This window comes from Rhagoletis zephyria, unplaced genomic scaffold, assembly GCF_001687245.7.
Source record: "Rhagoletis zephyria isolate East Lansing unplaced genomic scaffold, Rhagoletis_zephyria_1.1 Rzeph_scaffold_00166, whole genome shotgun sequence".
Lineage (NCBI taxonomy): Eukaryota > Metazoa > Arthropoda > Insecta > Diptera > Tephritidae > Rhagoletis > Rhagoletis zephyria.
The window spans coordinates 285,088-306,829 of NW_016157250.1; the positions used below are offsets into that span (position 1 = coordinate 285,088).

General features: G+C 35.7%; 1 protein-coding gene across 2 annotated transcripts in view; it reads left to right on the top strand.

Annotated features, from left to right (window-relative positions):
• TkR86C (Tachykinin-like receptor at 86C) overlaps positions 1 to 21,742 on the top strand; it is a 380,372-nt gene that overhangs the window by 271,302 nt on the left and 87,328 nt on the right. For both annotated transcript variants that reach the window (XM_017606798.1, XM_017606791.1), the window contains 2 exons: positions 5,167 to 5,253; positions 5,318 to 5,578. In XM_017606798.1, the coding sequence (XP_017462287.1) occupies positions 5,167 to 5,253; positions 5,318 to 5,578 (348 nt within the window). The remainder of the gene's footprint in view (positions 1 to 5,166; positions 5,254 to 5,317; positions 5,579 to 21,742) is intronic.

The window sequence follows — 21,742 nt, forward strand, 5'->3', positions numbered from 1 at the left end:
TGATCGAATACGTACTACTCAGGCCCGTTCGTCTGAGACAACTGAACAACGGGAAAGAAGGCTGCAAAATGTTCGAATAAGTACCGCTCGATCAAGACGAACACTGCACGCTGATTTAAATCTTGCGGCATTCCATTATGACAGTAGTAATAATTACAGTCTTCATCCAAGTGTCAACATTGGAAAAATTGATGAAATTTGCATGTATTGTAGCGCCCTCAAATGTGCTGCGCCAATGGAAAAGTTAAATTGCCAGAACTACCTCCACCACCCGAACCACTATCAACGTTGCTATCAGGTGTTACACGTGAGTCAAAGCATTTCTTGGAAAACATCCGCAAATACAATTCATGTTTTCAAGTGACATCGTTCGGTGCAACGAACATCGTGTGCGAAAATTACATGCCAACATTCACAGCAACGCATTGCGTATAACAGAATTATGCGTGCAATCACAGAACAAAGCGGTAGACTGTNCTAATGTCTCACAAGAAAGCATTGGAAGCGCTTGATCGTACACTGCGAGATTTGAGGGGAAACACACGGATCTCACTCATTTTATTGTCTGGTGATTTTTGACAAACAGTGCCGGTTATACCACCATTTTGTAAAAGAATTAATGGTTATTGGAAATGGGCGAATGCAAATTGATGATTCTACACAATGTATTACCTTGCCAGCAAACTTCTGTAGGATCACAGAAAGCATAGCCGAATTGGTGCAAAAGGTATTCCTAAAGATTGCACAGAACTACAAAAATCATCAGTGGCTCAGTACGCGTCCTATATTAGCGGCCAAAAACATCGATGTCAATACCATCAACTTCACTATTCAGAATGGAATACCCGGCGAAACGACAACATATAAGTCCATCGATACTGTGGTGAATCAAGACGAAGTTGTCAACTATCCAACTGAATTCTTGAACTCGCTTGATTTGCCAGGCATGCCACCGCACGTTCTAACATTGAAAATTGGCGTACCCATCATGCTTCTTCGAAACATAAAACCACCACGACTTTGCAACGGAACCAGACTCAGTCAAGAAAATGATGAACAATGTTATCGAAGCAACAATTTTGACTGGAAAATTCAAAGGTGAAGACGTACTGTTGCCACGCATCCCAATGATCCCGACAGATATGCCATTCAAATTCAAACGTTTGCAGTTCCCGGTGCGACTTGCTTTCGCAATGACTATCAACAAAGCACAAGGACAATCGTTGCAAGTGTTTGGATTAAATTTGGAGGATCCATGCTTCTCACATGGGCAGCTCTATGTGGCCTGCTCACGCGTCGGAAAACCTTCCGAACAAGAAATATTGTATATCCCACAGCACTTCAATAAATATCGAATTGAAACGAAACGCTGCAATGTCACAATTTTTTCAAAATGAACAAAATCAATAAAAGGACTCAAAATGAGTTGAATATTTGTGTAATGTCGTTCTTTCATATATATTTTAGTTGGTGGCGTAGCAACGCGCGCAGGGTACAGCTAGTAGTTCACAAAAAATAAATGTGTTAGACATGACTGTACACATCATTGTACACAGAAGCCAAGAAATTATTTTATATTTATGACATTTTTGAATAGCAATAACAAGATCATTTCCATCTTCAGTGTTTGAATAGTCAAAGAATTCTACACATTTCCTTTTAAAATTACTGTTAATATGAAGTTCACTTTAAATAATTTTAATTAGAAGCCGATTTCTCTCTTTGCGCCAGGAAGAAAACTTAAGATCATGATAAAAATATGTTTATCATGCTTAAGATCCTTTCAGTTGCTTCGTTTGAATGTGGTATTAAAAATAAAAAACAACATACTTTTTCAAACTGTGGAAAAGTACCCCTGTTTAAGAACTTCATCTATAATTCCTCATGGCTTAAATTAATTTTTTCAACTACGCAAAAACTTTGAAAGACTAAGAATTAGCTAAAAAGAGTTTCTAGCTCTATGTCTTGCATGCAAAACTCTTTTAGAATGTCAGTAAATTGTGAAAAAAGAGTTGTTAGTTATAGGCGAAAGCCATTGGAATATTCAGATTTGTTGTTATTAAACTGAATCGAGATAACTAGCAACACGTCAGCCCTCTTTTTAAATAAGACAGGCCGACACAATTTTTACCCAGAAACCAAACTATACTTTCCCAAAGGTTTTCCGTGCGCTGAATTCAAGTCTGGCCACAGAATAGCTCTATCACATCAGGATTTTGAGATATTTCAACCTATAAGTGCAAAAAATGCCGTTTTGCCCATTTTAGAAGTTGTGTATGCAAGCCAGAGTAATTAAAAAAAGAAATACAAAAAAGGTGTTAAAGCACAAGTCTTCTTTGAAATGGCGTTGAGTTTACTCAAATATCTTTTTGCTTCGCTGAGATATTACAATTTTAAGTTTAAGTTTTAAGTGGCCGCTATGTTGCTTACATGATTTTCAAGATATAGAAAAATTGGAAGATCTGTAAACTTAAAACTGTAATATCTCAGCAAAAAGCAAAAAGATATTTGAGCAAATCAACGCCATTTCAAAGAGAAGGACTTGTACTTGAACACCTTTTTAGTACTTTTTTGAGAAAAATTACTCTGGCTTGCATACAAAACTTAAAAAATGGGCAGGGAGGTTAGAATATCTCAAAATCCTGAGGTGATAGAGCAATTCTGTGGCCATATTTGAATTCAGCGCACCGAAAACCTTCGGGAAAGTATAGTCTGGTTTGTGGATAAGGAGATCGGTCTTATTTTGTCGGCCTGTGTAATTTGAGTTGCGAATGGCGATAACTGCGCATTTTTTACCTCGCTTTTATTAACTCGGGATGTAACTATGTAATATTGATACGCCTAAAAGATGCAGCGATTTCCATTCTCAAGTTACATACCCGATGACAGTACGAATGAGAATTGCTTTAAACTTCCATTCTTAAAGTAACCTGATGACAGTACGAATGGAAATTTTAATAGCGAGGTTTTAGTTTTTTAAGCTATAATTTTATTTAGTCTAGTTTGGACATTTTGGTGTCCAGATCGTGCTGTAAAATATGGATAAGAGAAAAAAAAGCTGAAGCTATCAAAATATACAACGCATATTTTTGCACATATTTACTTGAGCAACGTTTCTCCAAAACAAGGTTAGCGCAATTATTGTGTAGTAATTTCCACAATATTGCGCAATGATTTTGTGTGGTTTAGGGGCCCTATACGTTTGTTTTTCGTTATGCAAATAAGCAATCTGTTTTTGTTAGAGCAATTTAAATTTTTTTATAACTATGGATTTAAATATAAAATTTTATTTATTATTTGTTTTTCAAATAAAAGTTTAGAAAGCAAAAGTTGTGTTTGCTTTTGATACTTTTTATGCTTTGCAACTGATACTTTTTTCCAAGCTCGCGGCAACGCTGACTATAACAGGAGGTGTCATGGCAATATTGAAGAAAAAAGGTCTGCAATTAACAAAGTTCGGTAATTCCCGGAATTCAGTAAAGAGATGCAAGTCTCTGCAACAGAAAATGTCTATAATACATAAACAAAGTTCATTGGTTCACCGAAATCTTTCAAAATCAGCTTCTGCGGTTGACTGTGAGCGACGGTTCGTTGGTTTTTGATCTACGTTTTGTTCTACGTTTAAGAAAAATGTCGAGGGAAAAACCGGCTTTTACGTACATGGAAAGTACACAATTTTGTATTTATACATGTACATCATTTCATTAATAAATAAAACGCTTTTTGAGATTTAAAATTTTATATTCTGATGAAATGGACACTTGGTAATAGTGGACAATTTGACGCGGTCTCGCGGAGTCCATTATAAACGGATTTTACTGCATTTCAAAAAGTTACCTAGAGGCGATTTTGGTTTTTATGGGAAATTGCTTCTAAAACATTGGAAATTGATATCACGTTGCTAGTTCCTTTGTGGTATTTATGCCCCATTTAAAAATACTTCAGACCCACCGTGAGGGGTTTGCACCAGCGATGCCAACTTTCGGGGAATTCCCCAATTTGCGGCTAATTTTACTCGTTGCGCGGAATCGGGGAATGAGCTGCCTTTTGAGGGGAATTTCGGCTATTTAATTTTAAAGAACTTACCTAGAGTGCATAATACTTTTTGTAAAATTTTATTTTATAGTCGCGTTAGCAACACTATAAAAACATTGATTTCAGCATTCGCCAAATTCGCCTTGTCAATAGAGTTGGGAAGCTCCCGAGCTAATTAGTTCAATGCCCTAGGTTATTGAATTGATCGAACGAACTAGTTCGAAATTTTAAATGAAGTATGTATTTGCTCAAGGTTGCTGTTTTAAATCTTACTTATGTTCATTTGTATGTATATACATATATATTAAATAATGCAATTATTTATTCATTTATTAATATATAAAGCATGGTATTTTCTTTATCATCTGTATTTAAATTCAAGTGAGCGAAAGGCCCCAGCAAAAAAGTTATAAAAAATCAACGGTAACTTTTAGCCACTTCAAACGTGCAAATTATTATACCAAAATTAAATTAGCTTCTAGGAATTCCGAGTAAAAAGTTGAAAATTTTGATTAAAATTTTTTTTTAATTTGTTGAATTTTTGTAAGTTTTGCCCAAAATTTTAAACTTTGACTTATATGGCGTATGTTATACAATAAAATAAGTATATTTTTATGAGAAATTAGATTTAACATTTAAATATTGTATGTACCTACATTCGTTAATAATTTCAAGCAATTGAACTAAACATTTTGTTTTAATGGAATTTGACCGAAAATCGGGGAATTTCACAGTGACCAACGGGGAAAAATATAAAATTAGTTGGCGTCCCTGGCTTGCACACAAAAATACTAATGCCTTGAACTCCTGCAGGTATGCGAGGCTAAAAAACCGGCAGTATAATTAATTTCATCGTTAAAGACAATACAAAAAAATTAAGAAAGTGATAGTGTATTTTTTAATTCACCTTTTTAACATTTTGTCCTAAAAACTTGGATTTACCGTAATTTAAGTGTTTTTAACGAGATCTCATATTTATTTGAAGTTACAAAATACCATTTTGGCAAGTTTGCGCACATTTTTGTAGTTTGTGGCTAGCTTAACACACATATGTATACACAAACATATGCATGTTTTTTGAAATTGCTTATACTTAATCTTGAATTCTGAATCAAATATTTTTAAATGCAGTTACAACATTATTCTGCTCATCCTCACATATGGTTTTCCTATGGTTGTTATGCTTATATGTTACACCCTAATGGGTCGCGTTCTCTGGTATTTAAAACGCTCATAACACTTTTTAAACTTCTCAATCACTTTAAATATGTTATAATTTTAGGGGAAGCCGTTCCATTGGAGAAAATACTGATCGCCAAATGGAATCAATGAGATCGAAGCGTAAAGTAGTCCGAATGTTTATTGCCATTGTTTCAATATTTGCTATTTGCTGGTTTCCATATCATATGTTCTTCATCTATGCATACCACAACAACGATGTAACTTCTACCAAGTATGTTCAGCACATGTACTTAGGATTCTACTGGCTGGCTATGTCGAACGCTATGGTAAATCCAATAATTTATTATTGGATGAACAAAAGGTAACACAATCAACGTTTTTATTTAACTTATTATACATACAGTGTTATTGGAAAATTTCTACATTGATGGTTCATATCTGGTAAATATATGTTACTCGAATAGCCTGATTTCAATGATGTTAGCGTTTTTCTGGTTTGGCTCTAGTTTTCGTGTTATTGCGTTTGAAAATTGCACCAAAAATATTAATTTGTATACCCAAGCGCATTGTTCACAAGGGTATAATAAGGGTACGCAAAAACTCGGAGTTCGAGCGAGCGAGCGAGCAAACTCCTACTCAATGCCTCGCAGGCAACCAGGCGCTCGCAGCTCGTACTCGTAGCGGCAATGAGGCGAGGCACGAGAAGTTTGGCTTGCTCCATGATGCAATAATACAAGGTGGTATCGGTTGTTACAGCTCGATTTGATACTGCCTTAGCTGAGTAGTATACGAAGAAAAACGGGAAGAAATTAATCCCCGTTTGGGGGGAAATATAAAATTTCATATTTTCCTCTAAACAAAATATATTTTTTTTTTATAGTATATTTGTAATGAAATGAAATAAAATAAGATAAAATACCTTTTTAGGAAAACAAAATGTACTAAGAAAAAATAAAAAATATTCAACTATATTATTAGGCAAAGAATTGTTAAAGAAGTACCACTGTTTCACCTAAGGCAGTCAATTGGCGAAATTAGAGCGAGAAGCTGCCAGCCTCAAACACCTTGTATAATTGCATCATGGACATGCGGTACCGCTAATCAGCTCTTTGCGAATTTGACAGAATCAGCTGAGTGTGTGACGTCATCCTGGTGCAATTGTTGGTTGAAGAAAACCAAATAACGATTAAACTGGGTACGGTTTAGTTAACTGCCCAATGATTTCGGGCTATTGTGTCCGAATGGATTACCCGATCCAAAAAACACACATTTGTAATCAAGAGTCTACATTTTATTGTAAAACCTTATTTTGTGATTTGTGGTCACTAATCTTAATATATAAAAATCCCGTGTCACTGTGTTCGTTTACGCCAGTGATTTCCAAAGTGGTCCAGGTGGACCCCCAGGAATCCACGGGAGACTCGACAGGGCTCTACGTTGGCGTGAATAAAAATATGAGGGACCATGAGCTGTAAGTCGATAGTAAAGAACCAAAATGGTTGCTTGATAGCTTCTTTATTTAACTTGAGTTTTTTTGAGTAGTGCATAGTGCTCTTGACGCACTGCTGAACTTACCATTACTTTGTGTTTTCATACGTGGGGGAGCCTTAAAGGCCACCGGCAGACTAAAAAGACCGGATGTTGGTATAAAACAGAGTAGGGCGCGGCGGAAATTGCTGGCGGCAGCGATTTACCATAACTTTTGTTGAATAGATTCCAGTGTTGAGTTCCCTGAGACTGAATGCTGGTTTAATTCCATCACTGAGACTGGACTCGCACATTGTCGAATCTTAACTGATGGCTCCAAAACTGACTCTGGGTCATGATCTGGGGTATTTTTCGAAGTTAATGGGGATAAGCTTCCCTTCTCTATAGGGGAATATGCTTCGGTCTTCCTGGCTGAGGTAATTGCAATCCTCAAAACCATGAACTACGTGGTGGAATACAGATGGAGGGGAAGGAGTTTACGTGTCTGCAGTGACAACCAAGCTGCACTTAAGGCATTGACCAGCCCTCTATATATGTGAAGTACAAACTAGTCCGGCAATGCAATTCTCGACTAAAATATGATGGTGAACATCACGAGGTTGCTTTACTCTGGGTGCCAGGTCACTCAGGAGTACCTGGTTGTGAGACATCTGACCATTTGGCCAGAGTTGGCTCAGACCAGGCAGTATTCGGACATCAACCATTTTTAGCGCTCCCACCTTCGGCCATCTAAGCCATTATCAGTAACTGGGTGAATACTTCGCTCAGCGATGACTGTGAGGCATCGAGGGAATGCAGGTGAGCAAAACTCATTTTACCGTCAATCTCGGAAGGTCTATCTAAGTTTTTGCTCTCACTGAGTAAACGACACTGAAGACAACTTGCTGGACTGCTGACTGGTCACTTCACGTGTCACTTCACGTGGCACAAGCACCTGACTGTGATAGGCGTAAATGACAAGTCCATTTGCCCATCTTGCCTTGAAGAGGATGAGACGGTGGAACACTTTTTATGCTTCTTGCTGGCTTGGTTGTTTGTCACCAATCTTTCTAGACTCGTTATTTTCTCTATTGTAAGTGTCTGAATTAAAAGTATGGCGTAAAAAGCTTAGCCGTTTTGGTGTTTTAAGTTTTGTGTTTTAAAAAAGTGATAAATATTTTTCTCCTTACTTTAAAACTCGGAGTTATAAAAATAAAAAACGATGATATCAACACAAGTAAAACAAATACTACACGTACAAAATCATGAGGGAGCCGAATATTTGATGAGTTTATGTCGAGGATAATGTACATAACGCTGGGGTTCGGAGTGCTCTTAAAAAATAAATATAACTCTGAGGAGCGGGAGAGTATTTTGATAGATTTACGAGCTCTATTTTTTAAAATCTGAAAGTGTGTAATGACATTATCTGTACATAAATACGCCACAAAAAAAATTTTGCGATACACCGATTTAAAGGATATAACTTCTTCTAATCCAGAAATATTAATCCCGATACATAGGGGGCGTGGCACTTGACATATAGACTCAAATGTGAAAACCACTATATCTATAAAACTAATTATGCTGCGGAACTAAAACTTAGCAGAGATGCATAGATTGTAAATACCGAAAAGTGGTAGATTTTGGGAAAGGGGGCGTGGCACCTCCCATACAAACTGAAATTCTCCTATCGCTTTTCCCTGGAACCGCTTATGCTGACGTCCTGAAATTTTACAGAGCAGCATATGAACATCTCATCTATACTTACAAATACATATGCATATTTTTTATAAATGAAAATCGAGGTTCCTTTTTCGGTCTATTTTCAAAAGCTAATGAGGATGAGACTTGGTAAAATTAGCATTAATCAATCCGGTATTAACGTTCATAATTCGATTTTAAGTTTTCCTGTAAATTCGCTATAAATTATGCTGGTGGACTTCAAAATAGTAATTCACATAAGAGAGTTAGTATTGGTGATAGGTAAAATTCAAAAGTGTATGAAAAAAGATGTCGATTTTCGACAACTGGGCGATACTAGTTTTTATAAATAGAACACAAGACACTATTTTGGTTTTCTTTTGGCCACTCTCGAGTTTAGTTTTTGAATTCTCCCGCGATGCAAATTTCCATAGTTATATCTAATCTTCACATTTAATTTTTTCACGAGCTTTGGGAATATTTACAAATGTATCACCAGGGGGTCCACCGAAATCAGTAACTTTTTGAAAGGGGTCTGCGAGAAAAATAAAGTTTGGGCACCTCTGGTTTACTCTAATCTGCGAAATCGCTTAACGAACTTCAATGAAATTTTGTGGGTATGTATTTTTGGTTCTAACTTAAAAGACAGGATAGTTCGAGCCCGAGAAATTTTTTCTATGCTTTTCGCAGGCTTCTTAACACTCGTGTCGCTATGTTCGTTTACGCTAACTACAATCTGCCCATTTCCGAAGCGGGAGTTTTCCAATGTTATTCGCGGCTACGCGTCATATGTATGTTTATGTTGGGGATATATAGGTAGGATTGCAACAAAATAATGTAGTATGTATTTATACATATAAACATGCGCACATCATCAGCAACAAAAAATTTACCGTTTGGACACCATCCAATGTTATCCATTCCCCTAGCTGACGTGACGTTTGAACCGTAACCAGAGGTCGTTTTTTTCAAACGTATTAAACAATAATAACAATCTTTTATATGTTTCGATATCAAATAAAACGTAAGAAACAACATGGGTCTTCACACCGAGCTCGGTATTCGGTAACTCTGTATCCGGTAATTCTCACACAATGTTACACAAACAAAATACAGGGGGAAAAAATTTCCGAACACCGAGTACCAAGCTTCGGTGTGAAGACCTATAATATGTATCGGTGCGTAGCAGGAAAACTTCATGCATTTTTCCAACATCCGGCATGCGCTGAAAATTGTACATACCTAAAGAACTACATGCCCAAAATAATTGCTACGTGTTCCTATTTAATTAAACTTTGCATATTTATTAATTCCTGCAAAATTGGACCATTTAAGTAATATTGATATTAACACATTCTTACACATTGTTTACATTTTTTCCTATGCGTTTTGGCATCTCTCACTCGCAATTGCACCAAGATGACGTCAGCAAAAATTACACTCAAAAATCATTTCCAATGGCCGCAATCTTGTATTCTGTCATTATTGGGCTTTCTCGGCAAACGAGCGCTTGTTTGCACGGGCTCCTCTTAGACGAGCGAACCTGCTGCGTGTTGCTCGCTCGCCGTGTTGAGACGAGTTCCTGTAGGGAAAACACGAACTAGTGAACCAGATTTCTAGTTCAGTACTAGTTCTTTTTCGCCAAAAGCGAACCAGTCCGATAGTAACTAGTTCCACACCAGTCCAAAAGCAGTGAAATGTGGTACTTTCACTAAACTATTTTATTTTAAATTTTAAAAGCAGGGAAGGTAATCATTATGAGTAAAATAATTTAAATCAGCATTTAATCATTATTTTATGAATTATTATTGATTTTTATTTTTTCGCTCAAACGGAAATAATTATTATTTGATTTTTATTTTTGGGATTACAAATAATGACTATTTTATGATATTATTTTTTTAGCGCAAAGATTGTCATTAATTTTGAGTTTTATTTTTCCACTTAAAAATAATGATAATTTATAAAATTGAAAAGGCCATACAGACGCAACCTACTGAAATTTTGACCTGAAAAGTTTGGGTCTTATTCCTTTTATAAGGGTGCGGCTACCTCTCAAAAGGATACGTTTGTACTCACGCTGGTATAGTTTTTAAGAATCATTATACTTCGTGATTCCATAAACAAAGGCCAAAATCCTGAAGGACAATTGAGAAAGGCAATGCAGTTGCAGAAAAAGAGGCATTTAAAAAAAAAATTATCAAAATAATTACCACTTTCTCACTAAATTTATTTAAAAATTCAAGCGACCAGAGCTACCTTTTTTCAAGAAAAAACAAATTAATTTTTTTTTATGTAATCCAGCACAGCTACCTTAATACAGTCAGTCAATAAAGTTTAGGTACAACGAATTTTTTACAATACGGGCAACTATTTTTTAAATAGTTTAGTTTTCGGTAATTATAAAAATTCGGCAATTTTATAAAAATATGGTCAATTCTACAAAGAAATCCCCAAAAATCAGAGTCCCAAGCCTTGCGCAAAATTTAAGAAAATTCTGTAAAATTTCATTAAAATAATTCACTTTCTATTTACGCTATCTAGAAAAAAGTTGAGCTTGCAGTTTTTTAGCCCATTCAATTTTAGTATCATGAAGTGCAAGTATGAGGAAGCTAGGACTTACCAAACAACAAAAAAGAAAAAATTGCTAAATATCAGTGGTAAGTGCTAGCTACCTCAAACGTGCACTTTGTTATACTAAAATTGAATGGGCCAAAGAACTGCGTACTTAACTTCTTTCTAAAGAGCGTAAATTGCAATATTTGGATGGAAATTTGCAGTTTTCTTTAATTTCGCATAAGGTTTGGAACTCTGATTTTTGGGGTTTTTGGTGTAGAATTAACCATATTTTTATAAAAAATTAGGGAAAAATAAAATATTTAAAAAATAGTTACCGGTATTGTAAAATCTTCGCTGTACCTAAACTTTATTGACTGACTGTATATCTTATTTAAGTTAAGTATGACAAAAACTTTCGAAGTACTTCATATACATACATATAAGCTTAAAAGGAACTGAATTTACTTAAAAATCAATATGCTTAAATTTAGACAAGTACGACAAAGGGAACTAATATTTTTACTTTTAAGCAGAACGCACTTTTGTTTTTTACATACTACTTAAGTTTAATACTACTACTACTACTAATTTGGTTTATAAATTTTTAATAAATGCGTTTAAACATTTGTGATGGTATTGTCCTTTCTTCAACCGATCGTATTTAATATAACAGGGAAATGTTTCGACAAGCATGATTAGAAATGTAGATCTAAGGTGAGGAATTTATAACAGGTTGGGAACTATAAAAAATGGATGCAGATCGAACTAGATATCATCTATCGAATTAGGAACTTGTTTGGAACTAAATAAAAGGGGATGCAGAACGAACTAGATCTCATCTGTCGAATTTGGAACAGGTTCGGAACTATAGAAAAAGCGATGCAAAACGAACTAGATTTTATCTGTCGAATTTAGAACTGGTTCGGAACTAGAGCCAAAGGGATGCAACGGGGGACAATTGACACTTCCTAGGACATCGCAATGTTAAATTCGCCAGTCGCTAGCATGCAAAAGAGAATTAACGCGTACTAGTCATGGTTCCAAACGCACTAGAACCGAACCAGTTCCGCACTAGTTCGTTTCCCTACAGGGGTAGCTGTCTGTATACACCAGTGGTGCACAGCGTTGGCAGATCTCCCAATACAAGCGCAATACTTTTGTATCTGTATGTGTGTACTCAGCAAAACAGCTCGCGCTAAGTGGGTAGCTGCGCACACACGACTTGTATGTGAAAGCCGAGTAACTCCCGGAGACCGTGTGCACCCACGATTGAGAGAATACAAAGGTTGNGAATCGTTGTTTGCATGACGTCACACTGGTGCAACTTGTTTACGTTTTCCTTGCAACATTTTTTCTTCTTCTTCCATTCTTGCTCACGTTTTGGCATTTCTCTCTCGCAATTGCACCAGTGTGATGCCCCCCAAAAGTTATTCTCAAAAATCCTCTCTGATCGGCGCAATCTTGTATCTATCACCACACCAAGAATGATAGAATACAAGATTGCGCCAATGAGAGAGGATTTTTGAGCGTAATTTTTGCGTGACGTCATCTTGGTGCAATTGCGAGAGAGAAATGCCAAAACGCATATAAAAATATGTAAACAATGCAGTAAAATGTTTTAAATTTAATATTGCATGACCCAATTTTGCATGAATCAATAAATATACAAAGATTGATTAAATAGGAACACGTAGCAATAATTTTGGACATGTAGCCCTTTAGGTAAGTCCAATTTTTAGCACATGAAAAAATGGATGTACTAACAGTGTTTGCAATTTCATGTAGACCAAAAGGAAGGTGTGCAGCAAAGTGAATATTTGGACTCACCATTGTAAAAAGCCACGCAGAGTGCATATTTATATTTTTGGACGGTAGCCAACCACTATAAACTCCACAGCTTTTATTTGATGACTTTTGTACCATTTCCTTGAGGATGCATGAGTGTGGCTTCACACTTTCATCAGACTTATTTGCATCAACAGTATCACTCGCAACGGCTATAAAAACTTAGCTACAGTATAATCTTCGTAAATGGTAGGCACCGCATCACGTTTTAAAATACGAAGTTTTGCAAAACCTAAGGAATTTACAAGCGGTCGTCTCTCGGCAGGCAATGGCAAACCTCCAAGTGTATTTCTGCCATGAAAAACAGCTTCTCATAAAAATACAATCGCCGTTCGGAGTCGGCGTAGAACTGTAGGTCTCTCCGCTTTGTGTGACAACATCAAGGCGCAAGCCACAAGGCGGAGGAGAAGCTCGGCCAAACACTAACATATGTGTAAGCGCCAATCTATTATTAGTATTATTAAGGAATTTAAAAAAAACAATAACAAATGCAATTAGTATGAAAATACACAATATGTTATCCATTCCGAATTGTGTATTATTTTCAATATCTTCCCTAGTAAAGTGCTTCATGGACATGGACATGGACGATTTGGTGTTTAATGCATCTCCTCGCCGGCAGATCTGCCTCCACTTTTTCGCCAGATTTGCATCCGTAGGAAACGAAAAAATTACACTTTGCCACGGCACACTTCATTTTGCTTTGTAATGTCTCAATAATTGTTTAAAACCACGCAGAAATATTAACGCACAAAGATTAAAATTGTTATTTGGTTTTTTCTTATGCTCACAATCAACAATTGCACCAAGAGGACGTCACGCACACAGCTGATTCTGTAAAAACCACAAAGAGCGGATTAGCGGTACCGCGATTGGCGCAATCTCTATTTCTCTCAATCGTGCGTGGGCACCACTGGTATACACACTCGGCTAAGTAATAGTGGCCACACACGTCGAACATGAATGCGAGCATGCTCGCCAACATGCTCGCTGTCGTTTGCCACAGAAGTTGAGCGGCTCATGTATGATTTTGTCGTGATAGCGTAAAGATGGATACCAAAGACGCGGACGCTGAAATTGAAATGTGTATGACTTAGGTTTTGTTATGTATGTGTTGCTTAAATTTATTTATATTTTACTTCTATGTATGTTCATTAGACTGCATCACTCCCCAAACAAAAAAAAATCTGTACTGTTTTTCCATTGGAATTATAAAATCTATTATGTATGTATATGTTAAGACGTCCACCAAAAAAAATATTTCGGAAAAATATTAAGATTTAAGTGAGCTGGACCGATTTGAAAATACCTCAAAAAAAGGAGTTTTTTATGAATAAAAATAGTTTCTCAAAGGATTTTTTTAAATCAATTGACAAAACGGTTTAAGCTTAAAAAATTTGCATAGAAATTAAAGAAACAAATAAAAAAATTTCAACGGAATCGTAATGATGAGATTTTTGATACTGTTTTTTTTAACTTTTTTCAAAGATTGGTATAAGAAAAACTTGAATAAATGAACCTAAACTCTTCCGATTTAGACTTGTGAGGTATGATTGGAAAGGTACTTTCTCGCTCTTTTTATTTCTTTGCTAATAAGCTCACTCACAGAATGAAAGAGAAAGGTAGGATGAACCAACATCACTCAAAGTTGAATTAAGATGTGTTAGTATTTGAAAAAAATAAATAAAAAATTGGGGCACGAATGACTTTTTTCCACATAAATACAAACAGTGGGAAAATACCTTTCTACCGAGATCCCATAAGTCTAAAGCAGAATAGTTTTGGCCCAGTAATTTAAGTTTTTCGTAAATCAATCTTTGAAAGAAGTAAAAAAACAGCATCAAAAATATCGTTATTACGATTTCGTTGAAAAGATTTTTAAATATTTTATGCAGATTTTTTAAGACTAATCTGTTTTTTCATCTGAGGGGACTTTTTTCAAAAAGTTCTTTAAGGGCCAAATTCACACTCCGTAGTTAACCACTGATAAGAGTTTAACTATTGATTTTCATATTCACAACACTCAGTTAACAAAAGTTTAAACCAGCATGCCCCCATAGTTAAACTCTTGTGAAACTAATTTTTTTTTGTGGAACGAATTTCAAATTTTAAAGGCGATATGAGTTTCCATAGTTAACTATGTGACTCTGACAGGGGCGCACCCAGGAATATATTTTAGGGGGGTTTTATATTTCTGAAGATATATCACCGGAAAATACTGAAAATTTGCTTCAGATAATACCCTCTTTAAAATACATTTATGCAAGTTTTATATACAGTATGTAATAAATAAATAAACGTTTTAAAATTCATAAATTGCACTTTATTTACAGATAAACAGAACTCAAACGCTTTTAACCGACTTCAAAAAAAAGGGAGGTTATCATCTCGCCGGAATACATAACTTTGGACCACGAGAACCGTTTTCAATAATCCTTTTTTTGTTAGAAAGATAGGACCTCAAGGTTCGTCCCGTAATTTGTTTTAGAGATCCGATGATTGGATCATGAAGAAATTAACGGTACCCCTAAATTTGAATATGAGAATTGAAGTCGGTTGTGTTCTTTCCTTAAAAACTACTTGTTTAATAAAAAGTTCTATAAACTCAAGAGTACCTAGCAAAAAATTTCAAAAAAGAGTCAGTAAAAATAAATTTATTGATTCCATGAATTTTTGCACTTCTATGTTCATTTTTTCGATTTCTGGTTTTCGATAGAGATGGTGATTTTTCACGATTGCTAAATTTTTTTAATATTTCAAATACCGAAAAAATTAACTGAACTATCAAGAAAAACAAAAAATTCATATAAAACGACGGACGAGAAATAGAAAAGAAATTTTATTAAATCAGTTTGCAGCTCTAAAGAAAAAAAATGCTCGTATATTTATTCCCTCATGAAAATTTACAGCAAAAACAAAGCGCTTTTTCAAGCAACAGAAATTATAATAAATATTTCTTATAATTTCCTTGAGAGCTGGATTCTTAGCTTTAAGATACAGATTGTATTTGAAGTTATTAGCTTTAGGGGGGGTTTGAACCCCAAAACCCACCCCTTGTGTGCGCTAATGGACTCTGAATATAAATTGAAAGTTAAACTCTTGTTGGTGGTTAAGTTAACAGTCGTTTAACTAAGCACTGTGAATCCGGCCCTAAGAAACTATTTCTATTCATAAAAAACTCCATCTTTGGAGGTTGTTATGTCTGCCGGTTGTCGGGGTAAGGAGCTGTGGCAAACAGGCATGCTAGCAAGCCCAGGCCAAGATCGTCGGTGGGGGGGGTTATCTCCACAGCCCTTACCTACAGCACACATAAGCAAGTTTACTCATGCCTGTGTTCGGGACATAAGTAGGATAGGTTTGAATGTAGAGATCGAGAAGAAAAGAAAGAAAGTTTGAAAGAACAGCAGAAGAACCGTCCTGTCGGGTGGAGCCTACCCACCCTTCTCTGCGTGTGTGTAACGCTGAGCCATGGACGTTGTGTTACGCCCCCTGATCCCGACTTAAGTACGTCTAGTCTACTGTCCCGTCCTGTACAAGTTAGTGTGTCATTGTGTCACCCTGCATCCGCCTTCCTCCTGCTGCCCTAGTGCAACACCCACACCAATCTAAGAAAAGCACTAGTCCCTCATGTTGACATAGAGAAACGATCAGACCTTCAACTCATAATTAATGTTATAGTTACATTAATATGTATTGTTTTTTTTTCTTTAGCCAAGTTCAAATTACAGCTGTCGTTTACATACATACATATACTTAATTTTTATTATAGGTACATTTAATTTAATTCAGGAAATCATAAAAAAACCTAATCTACATAATTCGAATTCTCTTAATACTCTAGAAGGAATAGCTAGTAAAATTTCCCTTAACGCCCCAAAAAAATGAGAAAAAAATGTAAACAACTAAAAAAAGCAGGATAATTATGCTTATAAAATCCCTCAGTAGTTCCTAACTTTATCGCCGCCACTGTCGTGGTTCACCTCAAATGAAGCTCATAAGGTTACTAATATGCATACATAGGTATAACCTTTCCAGTAGCTGACATGAACAATTGAAAGTAAATCCTCTCTCATTACTACATTACCTACTATCCAGCTTGGACTACCACACTCCGCGGCTACGCTATTTTAACAAAAATACAAAGAAAAAACTTAATATTATCGACTTACTCCACACACAATTTGAGATCGAATCTGCGGGACTGCCGCGGAAAATTATCAAAATAATTATTTCAACAAATGATAAAATTGTATGGTGAGCAAAGAAATGAAAAACTTAAAGAAACTAACCTCAAACTATTACTTAAACCTAAGGAAGTAGCAAAAACCAAAAAAAAAAAGGTGAAAACTCAGCTAGCTAGCGTATGTACAAATTTCCCCGTGATGCTAAGTAATTCATGCGACTTAAATTTATGTGTTTATATACATTTATGTATTCCTATGTATGACTATGCACGGAAGGCAAAAAAATTTATGAAAATCATCCGCGCCAAATAATGAATTTTTCTAAATTAAAGTAAAGTTGAAGCTCGAAAGGTCAAAACAAGGTTAATTCCAACCAAATAAAACAAAATCATAAAAACAGAGGGCCAAGAAAAACTAAAGAAGAGCAGGCGATCATCCGCGAGAGCGTGGTGAGATTTTCGGTAGGGGCGTTTTGGAACTCCTTATCCACTTCCAGCGTGGTGTCCGGCGCTCTGGTTGTGGGTCGTTATGCATGTACATACATATGTTCCCCGTTTCCCCTTTACAGCTTTCCAGTGTTTCTCATCGGCTCTATGTAGAATTGTGTATGCGTTCCTTCACGTATTTTACACTGCACTTGCCTTTATGTGTCAAATGGGCATAATGCACGCCGGTCGTTAACCTCTCTATTACATATGTATCTCGGCTTCTTGCATCGAGCAATGCATAGCTGTCCGGTCTCCAACTAAAAGGACCTAAATCCCGAACCGCCGTTTTTGAGTCCCTGATACCGCTCCTTTTCTGGTGAGGACCTGCAAATTTAAGAACGGTTTTTTTTCACAACACATTGAAATTCGAGGGCCCAAGCTTGCGATGCTCAAATTTCGTGGAATTGTGTGTGCAGAAAACCACCATTGTTTTGCCAAGTTTTATTAGTTGATGAACATTTTGATGTTTAATCAAGAAATTGAATATTATCTATCAACATTGAAGAAATATTAAATTAAATGGTTGTGATCATATGTTTAAATTAATATTTACTTGTGAATAATACATAGATATAAATGTGCATATGTACAGGTTACAAACTATGTACATATATAAATACATATATGTATGTACATATGCATACGCGTACATAATTGATTAGTGTTCATGCAAACAAAAATGCAATCGCTTCTGATTACTCTAATCAATCTATGAACATCAAAAACCAAATACATATGTACTTATGTATTTACATACATACAAATACTACAAATGAAAACATACAGACACTGCGCTTACTTTTCCCCGAACTCACTCTTCTCACAAGCAAGACATTCATTCATAAATGTAAAAACTACCATTCATAAATTCGTGCGCACCTTGCACACTTGCCCCGCTACAAACATGAGCCGTCCATAAGTTGATTTGCGTCGCGGCGATGACAAAATCTAAAATTTTATCAACCACCGCGCCGATTGGAAAAGTGGCAACAGCGGTCAAAATCCCCCTTCCCTTTGCACACTTCTTTCATCTAAATAAAATATTTTTTCCACTTGTTACCGAAATCATGCAACTGCGCCGACAAGTGCTCAAAATCACTTCGCTTTCGTTTCCCCCGTCTTGTCAACGAATTCTTCTTCTTCTTCAATAACTTCGATGGCGATTGAAATGCAAAAAATTCATTTCAACCACCAAATTATTCCCTATTTTATTTTAGAAATAAATTCATAAATAAAGTAATGTAAAAAATGTATTTTTTTTAAAAATGAGCTTTTATTTAACATGTTTAATCAAAGGAATAAAATAAAGTAGTGAAACAAAAGATTTTTTAGCAAGAAAATTTTGTCAAAACTGAACTGAAATGAATAAAATAAAATAAGTTAAGGTCTCGTTAAAGTTACTAAAAGCCATTTAGTGAAAGGAGTTATTCAAACTCTAATGAAAATTACTAACAATTTGTACTAATTTACTTCGTTTTTAAAAAAGCTTGTCGCGCGAAGCAAACCGGCATTTGAATATCTGCATACATACATATAAATACATACATACCTAACCAATTATGCACGTACGCTGAATTCGCCGACAAGCTTTTTTAAAAACGAAGTAAATTAGTACAAATTGTTAGTAATTTTCTTTAGAGTTTGAATAACTCTTTTCACTAAATGGCTTTTAGTAACTTTAACGAGACCTTAACTTATTTTATTTTATTAATTTTAGTTCAGTTTTGACAAAATTTTCTTGCTAAAAAATCTTTTGTTTCACTACTTTATTTTATTCCTTTGATTAAACATGTTAAATAAAAGCTTATTTTTAAAAAAATATTTTTTTTACATTACTTTATTTTCTAATTTTTAGTCCATTTATAAAAGCGTTGTATATTAAATAGTTTTATTTTATTTTATGTACAAAATTTTGCAATAGATATTAAAATAATTCAACTTGCAATGAAAGAGAACAGAAGACTATGCAAGCAAAATGTTGTTTGCTTACGTTTTGTATAAACATACATATGTACATACATACATAAAGCAGCAGTTAATTTCATTTAAAGAAATGGTGTGTCCTCCACTTCCGCTGTAGCATGGCATATATATAGGCGCAATATTAAAGTTTTTCTGGCGAGGAAACTTCTCGAGTCTTCTAATTTTATCTCCTTGATATGATGCCTACAACGAGGTTCATATCTAGACTAGGTTGATATCTAGAATTTGCCATAAATAGCTTTGCTCTGGTTTTACGTTCTTTGGCAAATTACGCTCTGTTAGCCATACATTTTACTAATTTTTGACCGACTTTGAATCAAGATCCCTGGACCATATAGGGAAATTCATTTATATTTTAAATTGCATTTTCATCGTGGTTGGAACTATGCTGAAAATTTCAAGTCTCTAACTTGTCGGGAAGTTAGTTTAAAATCGATTGGAAATTTCCACGATTTGCGCGGGATGACCAAGTTAAATAAAAGCTTATAAAAACAAACGCCTCTGGCAGGATATGAACCCTGACAACAACGGCAGAGAAGCATAATTTATTGCCACGCATCAACCAACTATGCTACAGCACTTATTAAAGTTCATGCATCTTACTGGCTACATGTACTTTTGATTTTGCAAGACATATCTACATTTACGTACCAAAGAATATATGTGCATAAATGCTTTTTCGCTTGTATGCATAAAGAAAAATGCCATCAGATACCTAGCTAAACTTATCAAAATTTTATCCAAAATTAAAGAAGTAATTTTTAGTAAAATTTCTTAATTATATTTGTCTCCTCTTTTTATTGTTATTATATAGTATGTAATTTTTTAAAATTAAATTTGAGATATTTTATTTTAATTTATGGTACTTAATTCTAATTTATTTTATTTTATTTAAAGTTACTTTAATTTATCGTATTTTATTTCATTTTATTAGAATTTACTTGAGTTTATTTGAACTTTCTTGAATTCGTAGTACATATTTTATTTCAATTAATTTATTTAATTTTAAATTTATTTTTATTTGTTCCTATTTTCAAACTAGCGTTTTTTAAGGACAATCCTCTACAATATTTGTAGTTGCACTAAATTATTGTTCCGGTTTAGTTTTACTTGATGAAATGTTAAGCGAATATCACCCGTCGGCATCGATCCGTCCGACGAAGTTTACTCAGCGAACTCGTTTTTTATACTTTAACAGTTTTTTCAGGGGCTCTCAAGTGCCCCTATAAAACCAGGAAACTGCGCACCCCACGGGAATGACGTCAAGCACTACATCGGGAGGGAGAAAGGTAGTTAGTCGCCGCTGCTATGCCGTAGCCACTCGGGGGTCCTTAGCCCTTTCATGGCCTTTACTATTGCGTCAAATGCTGCCGACCATTTTTCGCTGCTTTGTAGCATAGCCTCCATAGATATGTTGCGAAGCTTGAATCTGGTACTGTCAAATCGCATAAACTCAGAAAATACGTCATCGATTACATCTCCTCCGCACTAGTCGTATATGGGTTCCGATTCGTGTTTGATTCGGTGAAGGTATGCTTTGAAGCACTCATGTCGAGTTAAACAGTTTGTCAAATAGAAATCGACTTCGCCGTTTAGTCTGCTTCATTTGCGTTTATATACGGTTTTCTCTTAACTATGCGCGCTCCAATTGAAACATTCACGATTTTAATCGTATTGTAATGTATGAAGATATTTGGTGGTACAAATGTACCACTACTTTGTCTTTAAGGACCATGGGTTTTCAGACCCAAAAAGAGTTCCCATTATTATTAAAATGTTTGGACAAGGCTTTCATGAAATTTGATGATCGTAAGTACCTTGGCTGTCGAGATTTTTACTTTTTTGTCTCTCGGTGGTAGGTTAGGTTAGGTTAGAGTGGCTGCCCCGCGCAGAACGCGGAGCACACGTGGGCTGGAAAAGCCCGTTGTGATACCACTGGCCGAAGCCATTTGTTTCTTTCCCTCCCTTAGTAATTGAACCACCGAGTGCGTTTTATATAGCACAAAAAGTCGAGAACGTTCGCCGAGTTCAAATCGGCTAAACAATCTACAAAGTACTTGTTGAAGAATTGGTTGCGCATATTGGACAGGGCGGGACAGTGGCAGAGATAGTGTTCGATGGTCTCCACCTCCTCCTCGTCTCTGCAACTGCGACAGAAATCGTTGGTGAGGTATCCCAACCTTTTTCCGTGTGTGCCCATCAGGCAGTGTCCGGTGATTACCCCGACTACTAATCTGAGAGAGGAGCGGTCCAGCCGGGTGAGAGCTATGGATCGCTTTACATCAATCTTTGGCC